The sequence below is a fragment of the Martes martes genome (genome assembly GCF_963455335.1).
Source record: "Martes martes genome assembly, chromosome: 3".
Lineage (NCBI taxonomy): Eukaryota > Metazoa > Chordata > Mammalia > Carnivora > Mustelidae > Martes > Martes martes.
The window spans coordinates 30323274-30350781 of NC_137890.1; the positions used below are offsets into that span (position 1 = coordinate 30323274).

The 27508-nt window shown below is 43.1% G+C and overlaps 1 protein-coding gene across 1 annotated transcript; it reads left to right on the top strand.

Annotated features, from left to right (window-relative positions):
• Window positions 1–2037: 2037 nt before the first annotated feature.
• KCTD12 (potassium channel tetramerization domain containing 12) lies at window positions 2038–3021 on the top strand (the record flags this gene model as incomplete). The annotated part of the gene is made up of 1 exon (XM_080798830.1): window positions 2038–3021. The coding sequence occupies one exon, from the start codon at window positions 2038–2040 to the stop codon at window positions 3019–3021; it is 984 nt and encodes a 327-aa protein (XP_080654956.1).
• Between the last annotated feature and the right edge of the window lie 24487 nt (window positions 3022–27508).

The following is a 27508-nucleotide window of genomic DNA, read 5'->3' on the forward strand; positions in this document are numbered from 1 at the left end:
CAAATAGTAGCACAACCATCTAGAAATTCAGATTCAGAACTTGGAACTTTTTGTGTCATCTATTATTTATCCGAAAGAACAAACAAAAAAGAGCAGTCAAATATATTCAGTATCAAAATCTGTACTTGCAATTAAGTGAGCTAGTTTGGGGCTGGATCGTATTTCAGCACTCTGACATGAATGAGATAATTGTTCAACAGACATAAACATTTCAAAGTAAAAAATGACACTTATCCGTGAGAAGACTGTAAAGTTCATTGGGTAGTTACAACAAGGGGAAACATTATTATGGAGAACAAAGATCTGCCCTGATTTATCCTGACTGACGGTATGTACTTCAAACTGATCTGACAACCGCTCAGACTTCTGACCCTTTGCCTGCTGGGCTGCGCGGAAAGCACTTTGGATCTTATTTCAACCTTGCATTCTTCACTATCGGGCCTTGGTAAAGAGCGGTGCAGAACTATTCATTGACATGGGGATTTCTTAACATCCTCCCTCCGCCCTCTCTTCTGTCCTCGTTCTTTAGAGCTCAGTAGCGCTCTTATTTTCCGAAGTCAGGATCAGATCATCACCAATATGAAATTTCTCAATGTGTTGGGCCTGGCTGGGCTGGCACGTGGAAGGAGCCATCCAGCGGGCTCCTCGGCCTGCGAAGCCAGGGAAGGGTTGGCGAGGTGCCGGAGAAGGAGTCCTCTGGGCTGCAGCGCGCCAGGTGAATGCGAATGTGGGTTCCAGAGGGGCCTCCACAAGTACAGAGGCCCTGAGACTAGAGGCAACCTTCAGAGGACCGCCTGGAATGACCGCGGTGCACCTGGACCTTTGAGAGGAGAAACACGCAGGGGCGGAAAGGTGGTTTTCCCAAATTACGTTAGATCCGCAAAACCTGCTTATTTTACCGCGAGATTCAGCGAAGGCTGAATGGGACCGGGAGGCTCAGCGGTTCCTTCGGCCTCACCACACGCCGGCAGCCTGGCCTCGAAAGCGCCACGGGAGGAGGCCGCATCCTCCACCCTCGGCAAGGCGTCACGAAGTCACTCCTCGCGCGCACCCGACTTCTCCGGGAGCCACAGCAGCTCATTTCCTCCCACCTTGAGGTCTCTCAACCAAAGAGTTTGCCTCCTCAACCATGAAAGAAACTGTCGGAGGGAGTTCTACGGCTGGAGAGCGAGGTTAGTTTTCTGTTTCTCGGCTTTTCCGAGGCTACTCGTTAACGTCAGTAGTATCTGGCTGCCTCGGGCCTGGGGCGGCCCCTTCGTCCCTCCAGCTTTCTGGCCTCTCGAGAACTTTCGGGAACACAACATCCGACTAGGGCAGCGCCGCAGCTCCGAGGTTTAAAGCGGCCAGTTACGGAGGCGGCTGGGCCGGGGTGGGGGGGGGGGTGCCACGCAATTGTAGTGCCCCGCCGGGGGGGAGCCAGAAAGTTCACGTCCTCCTCCCAGGCGAGGTTAGGAGGGGAGAGGGCGCCGTGACTGCCCCTCCGAAGGAAGCTGGTCCTCCGAGGCGGCCGGTCCCAAGCTCCATCCGTTTTGCAGGGGAACAAAGTTGGGCGGGAGCGCGAAGGGCTGGAGCGCGGGCCCGGCGAGGTGGAGGTGGGGCGGCGGGGGAGTCGGGTCGTCCCCGACGCGCGCGAGCCGGGGTGGAGCCAGCAGCCGGGCGCGGCGTCAGCGTTTAGGATGCAAATCGATTCTTGGCTCCGCCGGCGCCCCCTCCCGCCCGGGGGAGCAAGGCTCCGCCGCTCCACCGCCGCCCACGCCTCCTGCGCGCCGCGGCGCCCGAGCTGGCGGCTCTACTTAAGCCGCGCGCCGGCCGAGACCCGGCACTCGCCTGGAGCGCGCGGGTGAGGCGGACCGAGCGCACCGCGGGTCTCGGGGGCGCACAGCAGCGCGCTCGCACCGCTGGGCTCTGCGCGGCTCCCGGCGGCTGCGGCGGCGGCGGCCGGAGCGCAGGGCTGAGCCAGAGTCCGGCAAAGGCGGCGGCGGCTTCGGTGCGTGGCCCCGCTCCCTGCCACCACCCCAGACCGGCCCCCTCTTTGCCATGGCTCTAGCGGACAGCACACGTGGATTACCCAACGGGGGCGGAGGCGGGGGTGGCAGCGGCTCCTCGTCCTCTTCGGCGGAGCCGCCGCTCTTCCCCGATATCGTGGAGCTGAACGTGGGGGGCCAGGTGTATGTGACCCGGCGCTGCACCGTGGTGTCGGTGCCCGACTCGCTGCTCTGGCGCATGTTCACGCAGCAGCAGCCGCAGGAGCTGGCCCGGGACAGCAAAGGCCGCTTCTTTCTGGACCGAGACGGCTTCCTCTTCCGCTACATCCTGGATTACCTGCGGGACTTGCAGCTCGTGCTGCCCGACTATTTCCCCGAGCGCAGCCGGCTGCAGCGCGAGGCCGAGTACTTCGAGCTGCCCGAGCTCGTGCGCCGCCTCGGGGCGCCCCAGCAGCCCGGCCCCGGGCCGCCGCCTCCGCACTCGCGGCGCGGGGTGCAGAAGGAGGGCTCGCTGGGCGACGAGCTGCTGCCGCTCGGCTACGCGGAGCCGGAGCAGCAAGAGGGCTCGTCTGCCGGGGCGCCGTCGCCCACGCTGGAGCTGGCTAGCCGCAGCCCGTCCGGGGGTGCGGCGGGCCCGCTGCTCACGCCGTCCCAGTCGCTGGACGGCAGCCGGCGCTCGGGCTACATCACCATCGGCTACCGCGGCTCCTACACTATCGGGCGGGACGCGCAGGCAGACGCCAAGTTCCGGCGAGTGGCACGCATCACGGTGTGCGGCAAGACGTCGCTGGCCAAGGAGGTGTTCGGCGACACCCTGAATGAGAGCCGGGACCCGGACCGGCCTCCCGAGCGCTACACTTCGCGCTATTACCTCAAGTTCAACTTCCTGGAGCAGGCCTTCGACAAGCTGTCCGAGTCGGGCTTCCACATGGTGGCGTGCAGTTCCACGGGCACCTGCGCCTTCGCCAGCAGCACCGACCAGAGCGAGGACAAGATCTGGACCAGCTACACGGAGTACGTCTTCTGCAGGGAGTGAGCTCCCCAGACCCCCTCGCGACTCCAGCGCTCCCATCCCCCACCTTCCTGCTCCTACCCCACGCCTTTCCATTCCCCTGTCTCCCACCTTTAGTAGCTGGGCCAGGCCCACTCACGCCCCACTTGAGAACCTGCAGCCGCAAATCCTCTCGGCTTCTTCGTCGTCTTTGGACCCCGCTAACCGAGAGCCCAGATGTACCCCCTCCAGTGCTTCCTCTGCCCCCCTGACTCAAACCACCCCTCCCCTGGATTGTCCTTCAGTCTGGATCTAATGAGGCAGTGTGGCCACAAAGTCACCGAGTACCTGGGAATGGCAGAATTGTTCAGAAGCTGATGGGACTCTGTCCAGTGTGTAGAAGATTCCTTGAAATCCCAAGCCCTTTTGACTCTTTCGCGGCTTGAGAGATCAGAATTGATAACACTGGGACTAGTTAGTGTTTTCAAAGGTCATTACGTAGCCTTTGTGACCCTCTTTAAAGGTAGAGTTTTAGAGGGCTGGATGGAAGACTCTGGACCTGGAATTAGGATCCCGTGGAGACAGTTCAGAGACTACAAAATGAATAAAGTTTTGACAAGTTAATAGGTAGAAGTAGGAAAAGAATCTAGTGCTGGCACAATGAAGGATCATATCTTTTCCGTGCACAATGGAAAGTCTTCGTCTGTGGCTTAAACTTGTAGAAAGTTACCCTCCTGCGTGAGGAGGCATCCTTTCTCCTTGGCTCCAGCGCCCGCTTCCCTTAGTTCGACAGGTCGACATGGCCGCCTTTACCGGCGAGAGGGAGCAAGAGTGCTGACGCCGGCAAGGGCGAGACAGCCCAGGTCACCCAGCACTGCGGGAAGTCACCTGGCTGTGACCGTAAAGGGAGCTGGGTAGCCATAATGCACGTCGTGGGTATTAGGAAAGCCCGAATTCTTGCAGTGAATGGCAGTAGGACCTTAGCTTGTAAGACTTGGGGGGTGGGATGGGGAGGGAGGAAGGAGGGGAGAAGGGGTGGGAAGGGAGGAGCAGACACATTCATTTATTATTTGAAAGTTGGAAGTTTGTGCCATCCGTTTGAGTACACGCACATTTAAAAAAATAGTACACACAAACATGCAAAGCATTTTGTAAAGATTAGTAACCGATCTACTCTTATCTGGCAGTTTATGGAACTAACTGTTTTGAGTCCTAAACTTGGAAGTTGCTGATACTTACATAACCTAACCAAAGAGTTACCCAGTAGTTTTTGAACTTTAGTTTTTTCTGAACTTTATTTTCTTGTTGATTATAAATCCTGATTTTAAGATCTATTAACGAGCAAAATCTGTTTGGTCTTGGTTACTTAAACTTAAGATCTCTTCTTCTTAAAAATCCTTATTTTCTTCAAGCCCAGCCAATGTTGACTTCTGGGCAAACCCCGAAAACCTGAAAATGCCACTTCTTTCCTGCAGCTGGTTTGAAATTAAGGTGGAATCTTTTTGGGTGACAGAGTTGCAGAGAGCCAGAAGCACCCAGGGCCGCCCATCTGTACATAGCTATACAATGAACGTTTGTAAACAAAGGCAAGAAAGTGCTTACAAGTGGGCTCAGCAATAAAATCGTGTTTTTAGGTAAATGCAAGAGAAACAGAAGGAGACCTGGTTGCCTTATACCTTGACTCTAACATGGAATAAATCCCCACTGCATATTCTATCTACACCTTAGGTGAAGGGAAGTGAATCCTTGTCTTTTCATGCTGTGAGGCTCCTTTGGATATTCTGTGATGACAGAGAAGCCTTTCCTTTTTCATGAGTTACAGCAGTTTCTCGGGAGTATGTTTTTAAAGATTTTGTAAGAGTCGTTTTCAGTGTTCAAATTAGTGCTATTTTTTCTTCTTTTTGAAAATGAATCTTGTACTGTATCTTACTATGTCCATAACAGATACTAAGAATTGGAACAGTTTTATTCTTACAACTCATGTGATCCAATCTGTATATACCATATATGAACATTTTACACGAATCATTTAGTTTTTTAATTCATTTACTAATGCTAAATAATTTCCTATATTTACCCCCAGTAACGTGCATCAGATGGTGTATATACTAAAGCAACATGTTTTCATGAGTTTCTTAGATCCTTGTCTCTGGGGACACTGGGATAGGAAAAAATACGTGATTATAAAACTGAGTTTGCTCCATACTTTTCTCCTTGGCTATTAATTATGTACTAATAATATGTCAGTTAACTGTCCACTTAAAAAGAAGGTACCTGTATTTTTAACCCACTAATTCTTTTTTTTTTTAATTGGTAAACAGATTTGAGGTCTTTTCATTGGACTTACATTTTTAGAAAGGTAAAGTTAGGTTGGTATATAAAGACTGTAATTGTAAGGGAAATGGAAGTAGAAATCCAGGAAGTTGTGTTTGCGTGTATGTTGGGTGTGTTCTCAGAGTAGGTAGTACAACAGAGCTTATCTCTGTTTCAAGCCTGAAATGATTTAGCAAAGTCGCTTTCTGGACAAAAGAGCGTCACAGATTTCTCCACCCTATGTGGTGTTCTGTTAGATTGTTTGACAAACAGCACATATGTGAGAACATCTCAGGACAGTTCAAAGCCACTGAGAGGTGGCAAGACTCCGGGATTCTGATTTTCTCTGTTAAATCTGCACAACTCCAGGAGTCATGGGACAGTGCTAAAGTTTTGTTTGTGCCACTCAAGTCTTAATGAATTTTATGTCATAAAACTTTGAGTTGAACTATTCTGCTTCTTTGGGCACATAGATTTTAACTTTACCAAACATTCTGGCTGCCCAGCAATGCTCCCCTCCCTTTGCATTATGTCAAAGACTGGGAATTTAAATGGTCAGAGATCGTAAACTGACTTCTTTTCCTAGGGATGACTGTTCCCTCTAAGGTTGGCAGTCGAAAAATGAAAATACTCTACTTTTAGCCCAAAGTGAAGGCTGGGTAGGGAACTCATTCTGTGCTGGGTGGCTTAGATTACTGTGGCTAGGTGACTTAGCATGGGTGCTTTTGGGTCCCTTCTCTTCCCTGTACCGTGGGGCCACAGAAGGACCCTTTGTGATCTGCAAAGTGGGCTGGAGTGTCACTTGTCATCTCTGATCTTGGATGGGATATCGAGGGTCCATACCAGTAAGCCCTCCAAAGATACCATTCAGATAACCTGGGAGAATGTCATAAATTCTTCACATAATTATGACTACATGAAACTGACCCAGTATACCGTGCATTTACCTATGTTGTGGCTTTAATGACCGTTTGGTTCATGAGTACAAGTGAGTGACATGAGATTTAACAAATTTCATAAAAAAAAAAAAAAAAGAATCGTTGGCAGTAGTGGTTAGAGACACAGGTACCTCGTCCAGTGCTTTTGCACCAGGAGTTGGATAAGTTGCCTATTTTTTAAGTACATGTAGACCATGAACCATATTCAGTCTAATTTTTCAGATTGTATGTTGTGGAAAATATTCCTTAGAGGTGTGAGACTTGGAAATTTTTGGAAAAATTTTCCCCCCTTTCCGTACTGTTTTTATTCTTGTGCTTCTTCTTTTTTTCCCCTTTTCTTTCTTTCTTTTTTTTTTTTTTTTTTTTTTGTGGTGGTGATGGCGGCGTTTATTTTGTTTGTTTGTTTTGCCTTTTTTTTTTTTTTTTGGGCATTGATAGCAAAGTGAAAATTTGTGAAACTAGCCAAAATTGTCTTCTCTTTCAAACCAGATCCATATATGGGGCCTGTTGCTTCTCTGAGGAAATGTACAATCTGAATTCTCAGACAAAAATGGGCAACTGGCAATTCTCTAACATATCCCAATTTTTATTGGAATTTTCCATGGAATGTCATTACATTGAAGCCATGTAAGGTGAAGCTTTGGTAATTTTTTACTTTTTAAATTATGGTAAATTCTAATATTCAAAACATTTTGTACTCCACATGAAAAATGCTAAATTTTAGTGCTCGTATTAAAAGTATTGACTGGAGGGGTTGAATTCTGTAAGAATTTCTTTTATAGTCTCAATCATAAGTACTTTATTCAATTTACTTAAATTTCTAAAATAGTAAACTGAATATTTTTTATTGTAAACTTAGCAGAGTAAATCCTTCGGAATTTCTTTTGTTTTTTCCTTATGATAACTCATTTAAAAAACTGAATTAGTGGGGCACCTGGGTGGCTCAGTGGGTTAAGCCTCTGCCTTCGGCTCAGGTCATGATCTCAGGGTCCTGGGATCGAGCCCCACATTGGGCTCTCTGCTCAGCAGGGAGCCTGCTTCCCTTCCTCTCTCTCTGCCTGCCTCTCTCCTTACTTGTGATCTCTGTCTGTCAAATAAATAAATTAAAAACAAAACAAAACTGAATTAGTTTTCTTAGATGACCTAAGTCTGTCTCTTGAGAATAAATAAAATAGTCTTGGGTTTTCAGTGGCTATAGTACCTGGTACAGGGTTTCCTAGAGCCAGAAACAAGTTATGTTGAAGTTAACTTTTCTTTGTCACAATTTTGGACAATAAAATCTTAAAGATCTTTGAATTTGAAGATTTAGATTCTCTACTGGGGCCTTTGAAACTTAGATGGAAGAAATCCAAGCAGACTAATTTACATTAGAGTTTAATCTTGTGTGGTAGGAAGATGAATAGTTGACCAAGAATTCTCGTCACCTTACACATTTTGTGGGTTCCCCCCCACCAAGTTTTTTTGTATTTTAAATGTATTTTGAGGTATGTGAACATTAATTGTAATGTAAAGTATTTTACAGCTGTGTTTGTGACTTTATAGGCAGGTGAATTTTGCCATTACTATTGAACACAAATGATGATAATTTGTTTGTGACCACTTATACATCATTAGTGACATTTAATGACAAAAGTTTAAGACGTCCATTGTGGATGTTCATTTTGAAGACCTAAATTATATGTTATTTAAATTTTTCCCTACATCTGAAAAACTCTTAACTGCCAAACAATGTAAGATTCCCACAGAGCTTTCTGGGATTATGCAATTGTTGAAAACATTACATGCTAAGTGATATGTATCACTGAGCCATTTTCTCAAAATAGAAGGGGAAAAGAAAAAAAAATCATAACGATTATCAGACTTTCCTCATGAAACAGAAAGCCAAGAAAAAAAAAATCCCTCTGTATTTTAAAAAAGACAATTGAGACGTGCCCAAACTTTAAGTGAGAATTTCTTCAACTGTCTAAATGCTCTAGAGATTTTTGTTTTCCCTGTTCACAGCCAGTTGTATAAGAGACCTACTCGATACTGTTTTCTTCCCTGTGTGTGAAGTAATGAATCATTGATTATGTGACTTGTTATGTATTCTATTAAACACTAAAGAATAAAACATTCACTCCTTTAATTATTCCTTTTGGCTCCTGGGTATGGATTGGCTTGAACAGTGGTCTGATTTCATTTAAGGGGTTAAGTACTGGGAATGAATGCTTCCCAGGTTGTTGTGGGGCTGTTGATGAACATTGGGCCCTCAGAACTCCTCACTGTGTAACTGGCCAGCTTGGCCGGGTGTGAACAGGCTTCTGCCCCAGTTGATTGTCTGTTGAATGCCTGTTAAGGTGGGTTGTTACTCAGGGTGGAGGAAGAGTCCTTTCCATTTTCTTTGACCTCAGTCTTAGCAGCACATGCCAGTTACTTCGAATGTGGGGAATGAAGGGAAAAATGCCTTTTAAAGTTTGTAGGGGTGGCTCAGTTAAGTGTCTCACTCCTGATTTCAGCTCAGGGCATGATCTCTGGGTCTTGGTATCAAGCCCTGTGTTGGGATCCATGCTGGGCGTGGAGCCTGCCTAAGATTCTCTCTCTCTGTCTGTCCCTCCCTGGCTCATACTTGCACTCTCCCTCTCTCTCTCAAAAAAAAAAAAAAAAAAAAAGGAAAAGAAAAAAGTTTGTAGGGAAAAAGAAATAGAAACTTTGAGACATGCCTTGATTAAAAGTACAATTTGTAAAGATTAATTTCCAAAGAATGTTGGGGGAGAGGATCTGCATTTTTATGATAGGGTGTCTCCCCTGCATCCCCTCCATCAGTGGCGACCCTCCTCTTGAAAGAGAGCACAGAGCCTTCCAGACTGAGAAATCAGCCAAGCTCAAGGTGGGGGCAGCAGCCTGGTCTGCTGGGCTGTGGCACCGGAAGCCAGGAGTGGCGCGTGGAGAGGGAGCCGGGCTTCGCCCTTCCTCTTTGCTTTTGCCTGTACTTCCTCTAGATAGCTTTTGTTCTGAAAGTGTGTGTGTTTATGTACAAATACACATAAACAATTTTGTTTTTGGAAAGTTTATGTGGAAACTTTGAGCAATGTAATTTTTGTATATCATAACAAGTGAGTCTCCCTCCTCCAGTAACCCCTGGAGGGGTTTTTCTCCACAGGGGAACCATTGGTGTGTTGTTACAGAGACATTCTATATATAATCAATATATATATTTCTCTCTTTTTTCTCTTCAGCAGGAATTATACCTGCCCTGTGCCCTGCTTTCTTCTTTGAACCACACGTTCTGGAGCTCTTGCCGTGTGTGCCTGAGTGTGTAGCAATGACCCAACTCCTTTGACTTGATAGCTACGTGGTATTTTGTGTGGTGGGTCATTGTCTGGATATGCTGGCATTTATTTCACCAGTCCTTGATGGGCGTTTAAGTTTTCAAGTGTTTTGTTTCTACTCCAGAGAATGCTGTATGGAGTATCTTTTCACATAGATGCAAATATATGAGTCTTTTTTGTATGAAGTTATGCCAAGACAGAAATCACCTGTAGGTACTATTTTCTGTAGTGGCTATGGAAATGGTAAGTTTCACTGGGAAACTTACCAAGGGAATAGGGATATGGTGGATGGAGTAACTCTGGAATTATTAGATATACAAGTATGAAGTTTTTTTTTTTTTTTTAAGATTCTGTTTATTTATTTGACAGAGTTCACAAGTAAGCAGAGCAGCAGGCAGAGAGGGAAGCAGGCTCCCTGCTGAGCAGAGAGCTCGATTCGGGGCTTGATCCTGGGACCCTGAGATCATGACCTGAGCTGAAGGCAGAGGTTTAACCCACTGAGCCACCCAGGCACCCCACAAGTATGAAGTTTTATGTGGCCTTCCTACTGAGGACAAGTCCTCCCTCCCGTGCCCTCCATTTTTTCTATTTCTGAAGGTCACCCTTATCCATTTTTATTCTAGGGCTTTTTGCCCCCCATGAATTAAAGATGACACTTGGTTTTTAGGAATATAGTGTAGAAAGAGGAGCCATAATGTCAATGTATTCTCTAGGGGGAGTTGAAAAAGGATAGGAAGCTATAGAGTAAATATGGGGCCCTTTCCTGGAATATCAGTTGGACTAACTGAGATGCGTATATTTGAGTTGGGAAATTAAGTCATTTAACTGTCAGGTAATTTACAAAAAATCGGTTTCGTTTTATGGAAAAAATGATAAATTTAAAAGAACTTCCAAGAGAGAACCCTAAACATTAAAGATATTCTGACCTTGTACAGTCTTCAGGACAGTTCACCTTCCTCTGTCATTGACAACTTGGTGGTAGGGTTGAGAACTTCTCGTATGTGCTGGGCTTGTTTCTTGATGAATAGGGAAAATGTTAACCTCTTTTTTTTTTTTTTTTAAGATTTTATTTATTTATTTGAGAGAGAGACGGGGGAGAGAGAGCAAGAGAGTGTGAGAAAGTACAAGCAGGGGCGGGGCAGAGGGAGAAGCCAACTCCCCAGTGAGCTGGGATCCCAGTGTGGGGCTTGATCCCAGTACCTGGAGATCACGACCTGAACCGAAGGCAGACGTTTAACCATCTGAGCCACCCAGGTGCCCCAAATGTTAACCTCCTAAGTTCTCAGCTCTATTCTGCTCATATAAGAAGTTTCAAGGTCAGTGGGGCCAAAATGTACCTCTCTCTCCAATCACAGATCCCCCTAAGAGTGGCCTATGGGGTGAGGTAGAAAGGAGGCACTCAGGGGTCACTTTAGGCCATTAATTCTTAACTTGGCTGCTGCAACTTCTCCCCATGTACAGCCATCCAGCATTCATTCATTTATTCAGAATCTCTTGAGTACCCACTATGTGCTGGACTGTGCCAATTCTGTGCCAGAATGAATAAGCAGTGAACATGAGAAGGGAGACAAATAATAAGAAACTTGGAGGTGCAGTGCTGGGATAGTCTGAGTAATTGTTGGAGAAAGGAAGGGGGATACCTGACTCAGCCTTATGCTTCCTGGGGGAGGAGGTGCCAGAAACGAGGCTTATAGGTAAAGAAGAGAAAGGGCAGAGGCCTTCTAAGCATAGGCCGGCTTCCTGAGGAAAGACCTGAACACAGTGAACACCAGAACCTCATGGGGGAGAAAAAAGCCCTCCTCCCACAAAAACAAAAACAAAGCAAAAAAAAAAAACCCCAGCCAACCAACAAAAAAGCTGGAGTGGAAGTGAGAGCCAGAGTACGGTGAACCTCATATACCGTGGTCAAAGATAGAGCTGTTAGTTAATTCTTAGTGTTTACTGAATAATTTTAAGCAAGGTGTGAAATAATAAAAAATCATGCCACTTTTTCAGAGATCCCTGGGAGCTTCGTGGGGGTGGTTTGATGGGCCTCGGGAGCTGGAAGCCAGTTAGGCAACTGTGTGCGGGGTCGGGTTTAGGTACCCTGAGCCCCATGCGGAGCACCTGGCTGCAAAGGGGGTAAGGTTTTGTTCACCTTTCTCCTCCCGTTAAACCACTCAGGCCACTCGGTTTTCTGTGAGATTGGCTTGCAATGTATTGGGAACACCATGTTTGAATGAGGAATTCTGTTAATCCCTAGATCTGAGGAGCAAGGACATTTTATGGAGTCTTTGCAAGACCTAATTGTTTAGGAGGCACTTTATTGAGCACCTGTTAGAGTACATCAAGAGCTCTGAAACACCAACTCAGCTTTCAGCTGCAATAGGCATTCATTGAGTCCCTAATATATTTGAGACACAACAGTCTCCTTTCGGGTATATTTTCTTTACCTTCAACAGTGGAGAGCGAAACCGTAGACTGGCCAGGTGAAGGGCCTTTACTTCTGACACTACCAGAAATCACGGAAAACTTAGCACTGTTGGGCCGTATATACTTTGCATGTCTGGAGTTTTATGAACATGACCTTTCCCCCACAATTGTTTTGAATACACTTACTAGCTACTAAGAATGATTCACACCCCCCTCCCCCGGTTTTTCAAAGGGAAAAAGAAGTACAGGATTGCTGAGCTGGTGGTGATGTGTGTGTGGGGTGGGTGGGTGTCCACCTTGGGCACCGAAGGGGTTTGGAGTAAGGGACATCCTGGATCAAGGACGGGGTCCCGTTCCTCTGGACTTGCCTTGACATGGATGGAGGAGGAGAGGACGAAGGAGAAGAGGACTGTTGCTCTTGGTCGTAATGGAAAAACGATGACCACTCCAACCTGACTGAAGACATGTTATCTTTTTATTCATCAATGTGCAAAACCGTAGTGCAAGTAAAATTAAAGCAGAAGAACAAGAAGGAAAAAAGATGAAGCAGAGTAATGACAGATTCTAAAATTAGTTATGTGGACTTCCCCTTTGTTTTAGTAACAGACAACATTTCCCAAGTGATTTACAAATTGTTCCTCATTAATTCATTCCCTCTCTCCCTTCCACTACTTTCCAAGTGGGTGAGGGAGAGAATCTAAGGTTAGAACAAGCCCTTGTTTCTGTATATAGAAGGGAAAGGGGAGTAGAAGTATCTTCTTGTTCAGCCTTTATCTGTCTTTGAAAAACATTGAATGAAACCAGGTGGTTTCGAGTGAGAGGAATGTGAAGGACGTTGGGTGTTCAGGCTCCCTGCTGACTGGGCTGCCTGCTTCTCCTTTATGGTGTGTTTTTTTTAACCTTCACTCAGCCTTGACTTTGATTTGCGCATTTATGAGGGGTGGTAGTGGTGGGGGGAACATTTATTTCTTTATATTTGCCTCAGGGCTCAACACAGTACCGAGCCCATAATAGGTCATCAATAAAAGTTTGTTGAATAAATAAATGGATGCTCATGTTCATTCATCCTTTTTCAGGTGTTAGGGAGAAAAAGACCAAACTTAAAATTTACCTTTTTTTTTTTTTTGGTAGCACTTCTAAGAATCAATAATCCCTCTTTATACATATATATTTTTTGAGAAATTATAACTGCAGTTTCATAAATAAATAAATAGAAATGACTATATCTCTATCTGACTTGAAAGTTACAAAGGTTAAAAAAGACCTAAATTAATGTGGGCATTTTTATTAGGTGGCAGCTGCTCTGAAACCCCAAATTTTGACAATGTTTCCATTTTATGGTGGAAGTCAAGTTCACTGAGAGCCATGTTACAGGCTTTCATCCAGGGCTATTATTTATTACAAAGTTTTGAAAACCTTAACTGGAAAGTTTCACGGATGCCATTTAAGAGCTGTAGAAAAGAAATTTGACCTCCCTGGATCACTGGAGTATATGGTTCCAAATGTTCTGCTGGTGAGGGTTGTGAGTTTTTAACATGACAGTTGGAAGGATTAAAAAAAAAAAAAACGGCCTGTGCCATGATGCTCTGACCTTACAATTCTGCTCAGAACCACGTGTGTTCTGAGTATGAAGTACTTTCCATGAGCTAATGTCAGAGCCACTGCTAGTAGGTCACAGCGTGGCCTGCTCCATCTGGAAGTGATACTTGTAAAATATAAGTAAGAACAACAGTGCTGTGGACTAGATGTTTGTGTCTCCCCCCAAAATTCATCTGTTGAAATCCTACCCCCCCCATGTGATGGTGTCCGGAGGTCGGGCCTTTGGGAAGTGACTAGTTCATGAGGGTGAGGCCCTCAAGAGTGGGATCTGTGCCCTCAGAGACCCCAGGGAGCAACCTTGTCTTTTCCACCGTAGGAGGACACAACTGGAAGCTGGATGTCTGTGAACCAGGAAGTGTCCTCTCCTCAGACCCCAAATCTGCCAGCACCTTGATCGTGGACTTCCCCGCCTCTGGAACTGAGAAGTAAATGTTTGTTATTTAAGCTCCCCCAGTCTATGGTATTTTTGTTACAGCGGCCCGAACTATGACAAATAACAGTGAAATTTGATGATATTGTTGTTGTATCTCTCCTCTGGAATGTAGAGTCTCCTTCTGGTATCTTAGAAGAATTCTCAAAACAAGCTTCATGTTATTATCATTGTCCAGTTTTTTTTTTTTTTTTAAGATTTTATTTATTTGACAGAGAGACCGTGAGAGAGGGAACACAAGCAGGGGGAGTGGGAGAGGGAAAAGCAGGCTTTCCGCTGAGCAGGAGCCTGATGCAGGGCTCGATCCCAAGACCCTGGGATCATAAGCTGAGCTGAAGGCAGTTGCTTAACGACTGAGCCACCCAGGTGCCCTCATCAAGGAGTTTAATTCTAGGTTTGAGTCAATTTGGGGATAAGTAAGAAAATCAGTGCTTTGTTTTAGTTTCTGGATTTAACAGATGAAGAGAGTCTTTAGGGCTTGAATCCTTTGACATTTGTCTTTGATGCACTCTACTATATGACATAACTAGTAAACCTGACAGCAACTTCTGGTTAAGAGGGTGGTATTAATTCTCACTTAGTTACAGCAAATTAAACAAGAATAATCATTAAGAAAGAGTGGAGAGAAGGAAGTCATTTTTTAAAAAATGTTGAAGTTAAAATTGTCACACGCTGTCGTGAGAAACTATGGGGAACTCACCTTTTTATTGTGATATACAGCTTCCTTATCAAGAAGTTTTAAAACAAGAGCTAGAGTGCAGTGAGGATGATTGTTCGTGGTTCTGTGAAAGACACGGATCTTGGAGACATGCCTTAGTGACTATCAATGCCGTCCACTTCAGTCTTTGTCTCTCAGAAAATGAGAGTTTGCAGTTCTGGTATAAAAATCAATGTAGAAATGTTTTCCTCAATCTAAAGTTTGGAGTTTTGTGATAGTTGGGTAGTATGTTATGTTCCAGAGAAATTGCCGTAGCCTTTAAAAGAGATGTGTAGCTGAAACAAACTTTATTAATAAAGCTAGGTCTGTGGGAGGCTAATGTAAACTTTATTAATAAAGCTTTATGAAACTTCTGTCTTCCTTAGTAATTAACACTTTGTACCTGTTGAACCAAAAGTGGTTTAGTCTAAAAGCCAAAGGGTTAAAACACACACACACACACACCCTAAAAAGAAAAACAAAACCTCCAAATGAGCATGCTTTTGTTTTAGTATCCTATAAGCAGTGTTCATAATATTTTTTTAAGCAAAATGAATTGTATTTGTTAAAAATAGCTTTCTAATTTTGCAGATACAAAACCATAATTGTCTAGTCAGCCACCTGCTATTGGGGGCAACCGGAAGGTCTTGCGCATGTTAATTTCCCCTGAAGTGCTGAAAGGAAAATGGTGAGGGGCCAGGGTTAATCAGGCATCGGGTAGCAGGAATGTATGAAGCATAACTACGAAAAGACAAGAATTCTCTTTTTATATAGGAATGTCAATAAACCCATATAAACCTGTAGGTAGACTTAACTTTATTGCAATAAGAGCTACCACAAATTAACTTGAAATGATATTTAGCAGGTTATTAGTAGACAGAAGGGAGGGGCTATCTGTTAAATGTGTGATGTTGGAGAAGATAAAAAAAATTCTGGAGACAGGTGGTAGCAATGGTGGCACAACGATGTGAATGAAGTTAATGTCACAGGACTGGATATTTAGCAATGGTGAAATGGGGGGTGCCTGGGTGGCTGGGTTGGTTGAGCCTTGGACTTTTGGTTTCTGCTCAGGTCTTGATGTCATGGGTTGTGGGATTGAGCTCCTGGGGCTCCACACTCAGTGGGGAGTCAGCTTGGGGATTCTCTCCTGCTGCTGCTCTGTCCATTGCACCTGTGCACCCCCCCCAAATAAATGAATAAATCTTTCAAAAATATGGTTAAATGGTACATTTTCTGTATGCGTATTTTGTCACAATAAAAATAATATGCGTTTAATGAAGATAACACACACACAAAAATTACGATGAGAATAAAAATTCTTATATAAAGCTGCTGAAACAGCATTGACATTGAAATCACCTCTGATTACAGTGAGGAACTCTGGAAAGTTGCTCTTCTGGTCGTCTCATGCCAGTAACATAATGCTCATACGTATTTGCAGTTCTTCAGTTGGAAGAGTTCTGAATCACGCAATAAAATCAGCCAAATAACTTTAAGTCACCTTTTAATTTCTGAAAAATTGAGAATACATGTTTGTGTCGGTCTGAGCTTAAATTTGTATAATATGAATATTCTATTTTTGGTGCTTTGTCCCTCTCCATTAGCTCAAATAATTAAGAGTTGGTACTCGAATTGAAATGAAATTCTACCCCATTTGGAATTTCAGAGGTCTTTGCAAGAACATTGCAATTCCCATTCCACAAGTCAGAGGCAGGAATAAATAATTGTTCAGGAGGGTAAGAGTGTTCAGAGTCAGGAATCACCTTGCATTTCTAATGTTAAGAAAGGTCCTGGTCTGGGGTGCCTGGCTGGCTCAGTAGGTAGAGCGTAGCATGCAACTCTTGATCTCGGGATTGTAAATTTGACCCCCGTAATGGATGTAGAGATTACTTAAAGATAAGATCTAAAAAAAAAAAAAAAAAAAGTCCTGGTCTATGTTCTGTTAACATTCACATTGTTACATAAATTCATTTAGTGTTTGCGGGGTTTATACCTTACAGCCAATATTTTTTTAATAGATTATTCATTTATTTATTTTAGAGAGAAAGAGAACAAGTGGGGGGAGGGGCAGGGGTAGAAACAGACTCCCCTCTGAGCTTGGGATCCCCAACACAGCTGGACCCCAGGACCCTGGGTTTATGACCTGAGCTGAAGTCAGATGCTAAACTGACTGAGCCACCCAGGTGCCTCAGCATAAGGCCAGTCTTTATGCAACAAAGCTATATAGTGGAAAGATCACAGTAGTGATTTTAAGGAGATTTCAGAATAACTGTATGGATTGGAACTCTATGCTGGGATATGTTCCACAGAATTTTCCCAGTGGTCATCTGCAGCAGGAGAGTTAAGGATGACCAGAGGATGTGAGAATCTGTTTTAGCTGCTTTGGGGTTGGCATCATTTGGGAAGTGAATCAAAGCTGAAGGTTATCAACTCAGGACGAAGAAGGTGCTTCAGAATAATGGATTGTAAACTTGGGTGAGAATTAGTACTGGGAAGACTATATATACCAGATGGCAGACGAACCAACTTGATTGAAGTAGTTTGGGAGATAAGACATACAGATGGAGCGGTGGTTCTGAATGGGGTGGGGATTGGGTAATTCTTCCCTCCTCCCCCAGGATCATTGGGCCATGTCTGGAAACATTTTTGGTCGTCACAAGTTGGGCTGCTCTCCCGGCATCTGGTGAGCAGAGACCAGGGGTGCCGTCAAACATCCTCTTAACATACAGGCTAGCCTCCCACAACAAAGGGTTATTTGGCACTACATAGTGATAATTCTGAATGCATAGGTAGGCAAGAGTATAGCCACGGTGAAGCAGTTTGGTTCAAATGTGTACTAAGGCATAGAATGTTATGGGAGTTCCAGGGAGTAAAGGGTTATGTGACTTGTCAGATTTGGGATGCGCTAAAGTGAAGGAGGGAGATGGCTGGGGGGTAGGTGACTCTTGCTAAGGTATTTTTATGATCTTGGTGGATGTCCCATTGGAGCAAGGCGGGAGAAGCCAGGATCTGGGAAAAGAATTGAACAGAAAGTCTTGCCAGGCAATGTATCAAGTCTGGAAAAGGGCAGGACAGTTCCACTGCTTCAGGCAGCAACATGAAGTTTAACGGGCTCTAGAAAAAGAAGTGGATACATACGGTGGGCCTGGGGAGGTGAATGTGGAAGAGAGTCTGGGAAGACAGGACTGGTCAAAAGTAACGGAAGCCAGCAAGCAGAGCAGGTCTTCGCAAACCTGCTTGCATATTAGAGTCACTTGGGGAATTAAGAAAATACTGATGCCGGGGCCCCACGTCAGACCAACTCAATCCATGTTTGGGGAAGGTATGAGACTTCATACAGCAGCTGGGGTTGAAAACCGCTGTCCTCATAGGTCAATAAAGTCAAGGAGGAATATACAGTGTGATAAGAACAAGGCTGAAGTAAGCTGTTCTGTGAGCTTAGGGGCTGCCTGTCCTCGGCCCGCAGTTTTGCTACCTGCCCTTTGCAGGGACGTGCGCGGCTTGCTGCTGGCCGGCGTCCGTGCCCGGAGCTGCAGGCTGGGTTTCGCTTGCGATTTGCTGATAGGGAGGCCACGTCGGGCAGGCAGCGGCTCACTTCTTACCAGTAACCAGTGACAGAGCTTTGCATTTAAACTTCCAGAAAGACCTCAAATGGTCTTGTGATGAAAAGGAATCACTTAGGAGGAAAAAAGAATCTTTAGTTTTATGGGCAATTAACAATTAGTTTGTATTTTATATAGATAAGAGAAGAATGACATTCTAAGAGAAGAAATGAAAAGCCATCAGACTATGGCTATCTTGGGGAAAGTGCACAATTTTCTTTACAGGTAGTTGATAAAAGCAACCCATTATCTCACCTCGGTGCCCAGGGAAGTGTGATGGACTGGCCAGAAGGAGGCCTCCTTTTCAGAGAGCATCCCCTATCTGCCCTTTCCTGTGTGGAAACATTCCTGAGAAAACATCCCTTTCTAGCAGAAAGGGAATATGGGTGAAAGCATTCTTTGTCTCCAGATTCCTGGGACATTTTCAGAGGGATTGAGTAAGTGACTGCTGGTTAGAATCTGCTCCGTTTTCATTTGTCTCTGGCAGGGCCTGGTGGCAATTTAATATTCTTTATTATTATTTTACATGCAGCTTCCTTCCTAGCTTATGATTCCTGTCAGGACTGTGTCCTGTTACCCATTAGTCATTTTTCTTGGGTTGGTCTAGAATGCTTCAGAAGAGGGCTGGCGTGTTTCAGTAATTTAGCCTACAATTTGATTTGCATTCTCTAGAATCCCAATTTAGTTTCATCAGCACATTTCCACATCCAACAGCTGGGCCCCTGGATGGGATCATTTACATACATTAGCAGCTGAAAGGTGAACACAGGCGACCAAAGCCGGCCTGACATTTTCCAAGCACCTCACCTGACATTTTGAGAAGTAAACTCTGCCTCCCTATTTGTAACCCTGTCAGTGACAATATTCTGTGGCCAAAAAACTGGTGGTCTCCAAGGCAACTTTAAAGCTAAAACACTTTGTTGGAAGGCACTGAAGGATAATCAGAGAACATGTTCTGTCCTACTTCAGGGTCAGGTAAGAGTATCGCTCCCTCCCAATACATGTATCTTTATTATTAGATAAATGGCAGAGAAATCAGCTTCTCCGTTGGTTGATGACTGCCTGAGGACAGATAATCTATTAATCCATAAACATCATTGTGACTGAGACCCTGAACGACTCTCCAGAACGCTGACGTTCAACAAGTACTTCAGAAAGATGTCGTGTGAGGCTTGGGAAAACTCACATTTTTTTTTTCTTCATCATTTTCTTTACTCACAATTAAGTTCTTAAACTATGGTCTTGGTCTGTACAGTAAATTGAAATTGCCTCCCCACCTTCCCTCAGAGATATCTCCAACCGAATTTCTGGAACTTGTACTTGTGAAGAAGATGTCTTTGCAGATATTGGCTGAGTTAAGCATTTGACCTGAGATTGTCTTGGGTTATGACAGAGGTCCCTAAACGCCATGGTAAATGTCCTTTAAAGAGACAGAGGGAGATTGGAAGACAGAGAGAAGATGAGTAAACCGCGCAACCACCGAGGCTGACGTTGGAGCGGCGCGGCCACGAGCCAAGGGACGGCACAGCCCCTGGAAGCTGAAGAGGCAAGGACGGGATTTTCTCTTAGAGCTTCTGGAGGGAACGTGGGCCTGCCAACACCTTAATTTCAGCCCAGTGAAGCTAATTTTGGACATCTGGCTGTTGGACTGTGAGAGAATCAATTGCTGTTGTTGTAGTAAGCCACCACGTATGTGGTAATTTGTTACCACAGTTTTAGGGAACTAATATGGTCCGTAGGAGTCTATCCCATGGATCTTGGACAGGTTGCTTATTTATTCTAGTATATAGAAGTCAGTGAGGGGGCGCCTGGGTGGCTCAGTGGGTTAAAGCTTCTGCCTTCGGCTCAGGTCATGGTCCCAGGGTCCTGGGATCGAGCCCCTCATTGGGCTCTCTGCTCCGCGGGGGAGCCTGCTTCCCTCTCTCTCTCTGTCTGCCTCTCTGCCTACTTGTGATCTCTCTCTGTCAAATAAATAAATAAAATCTTTAAAAAAAAGGTGAGTTTCATTTCTGGAAATAAATTACTATTTTACTTGATATTTTTTATTCGATATCTCACTTATGACCCATTTATTCTACTAAGTCCTTTCTGTTTAGGCAAATGATCTCCTGAAGAGATCCCCAGACATGAGGATCAAAAAAACATTTGTGAGCAAGTAACCTAGAAGACTCAGTGTTCCAGGAGAGAAAGAGAGCATTCTCTGCTGTATATTGAACATTTCTCATTTCACTGTTTTACTTCTGTTCCAGTTTCTATGAGATAGATAGATCCATTATATTTTATCAGTATTGAATAGTGTTGTATAAGATACCATAGGACTGGAATTATACTTAACTATTCCCAGACTGCACCTTTACTTCCTCTGCTGTTATTTGACTGTGATTCACTGGGCTGGCTCAGAAGTTATGACACTGTGGTATAGGTGTCACTGAGGATAATGTGGGCCCTTGGGGGACCTATTTCTATACAAGTTGTAGCGCCCAGTGAAATGTTTCAAGAGACGGTAATGGATTTTTGGTTTTAGCTAACGGTCCTAGATATGGATGAAACAAACTGCTAGAGATTTTAAAAATGCTCTTCATAAAAGCACTTCATGAGTTTTTCTATTAAAAACTAGAGAAACAGGGGCACCTGGGTGGCTCAGTGGGTTAGGCCTCTGCCTTCGGCTCGGGTCATGATCTCAGGGTCTTGGGATCGAGCCCCACATGGGGCTCTCTGCTCAGCAGGGAGCCTGCCTCTCTCTCTCTGCCTGCCTCTCTGCCTACTTGTTATCTCTCTCTGTCAAATAAATAAGTAAATTTATAAAAAAAAAAACTAGAGAAACATACTTCTTTTTATAATCATTGACCCTCTCATATGACAATAACTGCTTCTTGAAGGGGATAGGACATAATCAAGTTGGAAAACTGAATGGTTTCTTTTTTGCAAAGAATTTAAGTACATGCTATATGTGTGCATGTTTGTGAAAGTGTACCAATAAGCAAGTATTTTTTTGAAAACTTACAATTTTATAACAAAATTATAAATTTTCAGTTAAATGTAAATGACTCTGTTTTCCCAAGTACCTTCCCGATGGAGATGGGAGAACTCTTCAAAATAGGTTTGAGTCATTTGTACAGGAAATCTATATTTAAAGCTTAATTTTGTTTGTGGGTGTAAAGGAGCAAATTTTGCCACCCCAAGATATGCCTCTTTGGCATATTGACTGTTCTGAGCTGGTTATTTTAAGAAACTGCAGAGGCAAGAGAAACTGAAAACTGAGTAGAAGTTAGCTGGTAGTAAGAGACATTTACATGTGTAAGAGAAACCCCCATTCGTAAGTTTCTTCCTCAGTATCAGGAAAAGGGGGACACTCTTAAATCATTAGAAATTTATCAACAGAGAAGATGGAGGCTTAAATTTGCATTATAACCTTACCCTTCTTTACTGTGCTTTTCCTGGTAAGCTTCCGTAACTCACTCCCCAACTCCAATACCTGCTTTTGCCTTTAGCTGGAGGTGATATTTAAGATGATGGCTCCAGCCATTTCAGTGAGTTACTCAGTTTTCCTTGATCTCTCTCATGTGTACAGGAGGTATACATATTATTAGACTTCGATTTTTTCCCCATTTTTCTGTCTCCTGTCAGTTTGATTCTTAGACCAGCTAGAAGAATGTTGAAAGGTAGAATTAAGTTCTCTTCTCCCGTACATAGGCAAGTGCCTACTTGTTTACAGTTTTCATATGCTCTCCGTTCCTTCCACAATTCATTCCAAGGAACTGTGGTAGATACTGATTGAGGGAAATAAGACACTGTCTTTACTACTAAATGTTTTATTACAGCCTTTGTGAATTTTCAGAGATACACAGCAATTGTGAACAAGGTGAGCCTGAGATCAGTTTGGGGAGAAGCTGTTCACTTCAGAATGAATATCTAAAATCTCTAATAAAGCCCAAGAATAAGTTAAATTTTACAATGTTGGGAAATAGGTTATATATGTATCATTTTTATTTGTAAAATAAATCTCTGATAATGAAAATGTTGAAGAACAATTGTGGGCTTTGCTCTGATGGGCCAGTCTGAGAATTAACCAGAGAGATGGCATATGAATTATGGATTTTCTTTTCTAGTGAAATGTCTTTTATCACAATTCCCTGAGAAAATTTATATTGTGCATATTGAAGAGGATGAGAACTAATTTAATTATCTACTCTCTTGTTTATTTTCTGTCTAAGAGAAAACACCCCATTTTCTTATATGACGAATTCAATACAGTTACCAGATGACCCGTCAAAAATTGTGTCAGAATACCATGCTACAGATATGTACTTTATATGATCAGTATTTCTTTTTTATTTATTTGTTTATTTATTTGACACACACACAGAGAGATCACAAGTAGGCAGAGCAGCAGGGCAGAGACAGAGGAGAAGCAGGCTCCCTGCTCAGCAGAGAGCCCCATGCGGGGCTCGATCCCAGGACCCTGGGACCATGACCTGAGCCGAAGGCAGAGGCTTTAACCCACTGAGCCACCCAGGTGCCCCTATATGATCAGTATTTCTAAACAGGTGTAAATACAATTCTGTTCATGGACACTGGATTAAAGCAGAAGGAATTTTTTGTTAACATGTTCTAATTTTTTTTAAAATAAATATATTTTTTAAATATATATATTTTTAAAATAAATAAATAAAATTTATTTATTTATTTGACAGAGAGAAACAGCCAGAGAGGGAGCACAAGCAGGGGGAGTGGGAGAGAGAGAAGCAGGCTTCCCACCAAGCGAGGAGCCCGATGTGGGGCCCAATCCCAGGACCCTGGGATCATGACCTGAGCTGAAGGCAGATGCCCAACGACTGAGCCACCCAGGCGCCCCAACACGTTCTAATCTATATAGAGAGTGTGTTCTTTTTACCCGAGGCAATACATACTGACTTACCTATCTTAACATACTAAAAATATAAGAAGGTGGATAGTGAAATAATTTTGTGTAAAGTCGGAGTTTGCTAAGCTCAAGTAATTAAATAGTTGATTAGGTTGTGGAAAGAGACTGTAAAAAGGGAAACAGAAAAGTCTTTTCTTTGAATTTGAGGTAAAATGGCTTTCATGTTCAGAGAAGTAATGTGGGTGCGAGGTCTGTATGCGGAGGAGAGGAGAAGGAGATTTGGTTGTGGGGAAGGTGAGAAACCACAGGGTTTTAAAAATCAGACTTAAGTGTTTCCTTGTTACTATCCAGCAGCCCTGCCTTTGCTGCATGCTGAGTCCTGCTATTCATTTCTGATTTCAGCCAGTTTTGAATTCTTGACATTGGCACCTCCCAGCTCTGACACTTTGTCAGAAGTCAAGGCTATCTGAGACGCAGGCTGCTGGAGCTCAGATTCTCATCTGATTGTCAGTCTGAGGAGGTGTGATAGAGTGAAAAACCCAGGATTTCCGTACAAGAGACCTCTTTTTGAATCCTGGCAACGAATACTTATTAAATCTGTGACCTTGGTAAGTCCTTTATCTTCTTTGTGCTTCAGTTTTCTCATTATAAAATGGAAGTACTTCACAGTTTTCTTAGGACGCTACATAAAATAGCATACATAAAGCAGCTAAAAGTGATCTGTAAGCAGTAGGGGCTCAATCTTCTTCTCCTTCTTTTTCTTCTTCTTTTTGGTAAAGAACACTCTGTTCGTCCAGTCATCAGAGCACCTCCTTTTGGTGGTGGGATAGATTCTAAAGATTGTCTGGAGATATATCACTAATATTTTATGATTTGGAAATAATAACAAATGAGAAGTATAAGGATTTTGTATGTGCACATGCCTGCTTTCATATATATATATATATATATATATATATTATGTCTTAGCTTTTCCTTCCCTCTTTTTTCCATATTTTTTCTCAGACTGGACTAACCTGGGCTGAGGTTAGTGAGATTAGTTGGCATAGGGCTGCCAGCATGGGCCCTAGATGACATTTCAAATTTTATTTTGGTAGCAATTTTGGGGTACATCTTCATGCATGCGCCCCACTCTTGCTTCTTGCCATTTCCTGTTTATATCTCTAGGGACGACCAGCATGTCGTGCTGCTTGTGGTAACTGACCAGGCCAAAAATCTCAAAGTTCATTTGTCAAGAGCTAGGACGTGAGTTAGGTTTACATTCCTTAAGAGGAATTTCTCTTCATGAAGAGGAGCGGCTCGCCCAGTTAGGAGGATAAGCAGGGATGGGAAAAGGCCTTCTCCAGTTGTTCTATTCCTCCTAACTGCGATCTCTTCCAGGATTTGCAGGTGGAGCCAAGCATTTGCAAATGTAAGTAACAGATGTGATTTATTTGACTGGCATAGTATTCCCATCCAAATCTAGATTCAGGTGCTCTGAAAATGATCTGGCAACATTCCAACAGAGTAAGGCTTGATAGACAATAAATAGCTGCCTTTAGAGGGGCAAGTGATCCCCAGTCTGGACAGTTCCCCCCTGCCTTGTGTAATGGCCTAAATTGGCTGTTTGGCCCTTGTAGGCATTTGGACTTGCCACATCCACCCTACACTTAGCATTGTATACCTGCTACCACCTCTGGCTGGCCACATCTTCCCTCTTCCTGCCCCGGCATCCCCCCCCACACATGTTATTCCAGCAGAGCCCATGAGCTCCATAAAAACGAGAACTGGTCTTCAGAGAAAGACAGGGTTTACCATAGCAAGCCAGTGATATTCAAAACCACAAACTGTGATTCCAGAAATACCAGTTCTGTTTCTTGTTTCTTTTGAGAAGTGAATAATCTTATTTTGGAAGCCAAAACTGTAATTACAACACAACAGTGATAGTAGTTTTATGGAATCATTTAAAAGGCAATGGATATGATAAAGAAAGATTGGATTAAAGGATTGAAAAAGATAAATCAGGCAAATTCTCACCAAAGAAAGCTTATGGACTTATATTAATTTATTAATTTATTTGATTATTAATTAATTATTAAATTATTAATTAATTTAATTTATTAAAAAATAGGCTTTAAGGCCGAAAAGCATTACTAGAGATAAAGGTAACATGTTTAATTCCGTTGAATGTTATAACAAATTTGGATGCTCCAAATAACACAGTTTCAAAATATATAAAGCAAAATCCACAGAACTGTGAAGGGAAATAAACAATTCTATAGTCATAGTGGGATATTTTAATACATCTTTCTAGGAAGTAACAGAATTAGTTAACAAGAAAGTCAACAAGAAAGTTAACAAGAAAGGTGCCTGGCTGGCTGAGTTGGTTGAGCATCTTGGGGTCCTGACATTGAGTGTAGAGCTTACTTACGAAAAAAAAAAAAAAAAAAAAAGGACATCAATAAAGAGAGAAAATTTTGAGCAATAGATTAACAGATTTGATCTAATGGTCACATATGGGACATCTAAGAACTAAAAATGCATTTCTTTTTAAGAACAGATGGATTTATAAAAAATTGATAGATCCTTTATCATAATGGAAGTCTAAACAAATTTAAGATCATAAAATCATACAGAGTATGTCTTCTAACCACAAATGCAATTCAGAGAGAAATCACTAACAAAAAGATGTCTAGAAAAAAGAATCAGTATATGTGAAAACTAAAAAAATTCTAAGTAACCCATGGGTCAAAGAAGGAATTGTAATATAATTAGAAGGTATTTAGAACCATAGCTAAATAAAGATACTGTATGTAAAAACTTATTGGGATCAACCAAAGCTGAAAAGAGGGCAATTTTTAGCTAATATATTTGAAGATATAGATGAATTCCTAGAAAAATATAACTCCTCAAAACTGACTCAAGTAGAAATAAAAAGCCGTTTTCCAGTGAACATTTCAGGTCCAGATAAATTTACCAGAAGTTTTATAAAATCTTTAAGAAACAACTATCTGTACTATGCAGACTTAGAGAATAGAAAAAGTGTGTCTAGAATAAAATACTTCTTAGAAGAAATATGAAAAAGATAATTCCATAGAAAAAGAGGCGAAAGACTTGAACATTTTCGTAAAAGAACTTTCTTTTGTATTTTTGTTTTTAAAATAGCTTTATTGAGGTATAGTTGATGTATCAAAACAGAACAACAACAACAAAAAACAACAAAAAAATATCCCTGAACATATTTAGCGTATACAATTTGGTATGTTTGGAGATAAGCAGAAACTTGTGACAGCATTAACACAATTAAAGCAATAAAATATCTATGATCTCTAAAAGTTTTCTTCCTTCTGCTCAACCCTCCATTTGTGTGCGTGTGTGTGTGTGTGCGTGTGTGTGTGTGAGAACACTTAGCATGAGACCTATCCTCTTCACAAATTTTTAAATGTACAATACTGATTTGTTAACTATGGATACAATGTCGTGCCATAAATCTCATAAAAAGACTCATGAAAAGATCCTTAATCTTCTCTCCTCCCTTGTCTTCCCTCTCTGTTGTCCCTCAGTGGTCTTATTCATCAGCATATTCCCAGAGCATTAGAAAACGGAACAGGATCTGGCTCATAGTAGACTTTCAGTAAATATTTATGTGAACTATAAATACATATGCATAGTTGAAATCATCCAAGTGGAAGAGAGAAAGCTCAAAGAGAAAGTGAATGGAATAATCAGGAGGCCAAAGGTGACACTCTCCAGAACACTGTCATGCAAAGTGTGGTAGAGTTCAGGAGAGGGCCGGAAGAGTAGGTGGGGTATAGAAGGGAGGCCAGAAAGGAGAGTATATCAGGGTTGACTAGAATATCTTTGGCAGCAAGGAACTGAACACTTTACTAAGAGTCACTTAAATAATAGGCTTTTATAATCTTAAGTAATAGTTTAGGGGAAGGTAGTTCCATGTCAAAGCTGTATATTAGCTTCTGTTAATTCTCCTGGCTTTCCTCTCACGATCACAAGAAGGCCGTCACAGTATCAAATACTAAAAACTGTGTTCAAAAGACAGGAATTGTGCCTTGTATACCCGCTACCATCTCTTGCTGGCTGCATCTTCCCTCTTCCTGCCCCAGCATCCCCCCACATGTATGGTATTCCAGCAGAGCCCATGAGCTCCATAAAAACAAGAACTGGTCTTCAGAGAAAGAGCAGGGTTTACCAGGTCTCATTGGCCAGTACCAACTCCTGAACCAATTAGCAGCAAAGGAGAATGAGATTTCCTTGACTGGTTTAAACCAACGCAGTTCATCTCCTGGGGTTGGGGGAGAGGCCTACTCCCCTTGAGTATCCTGCCGTCCTATGCCTGAACACAGCTGGCACTGTGCAGTGAGAAAGTAAGTGT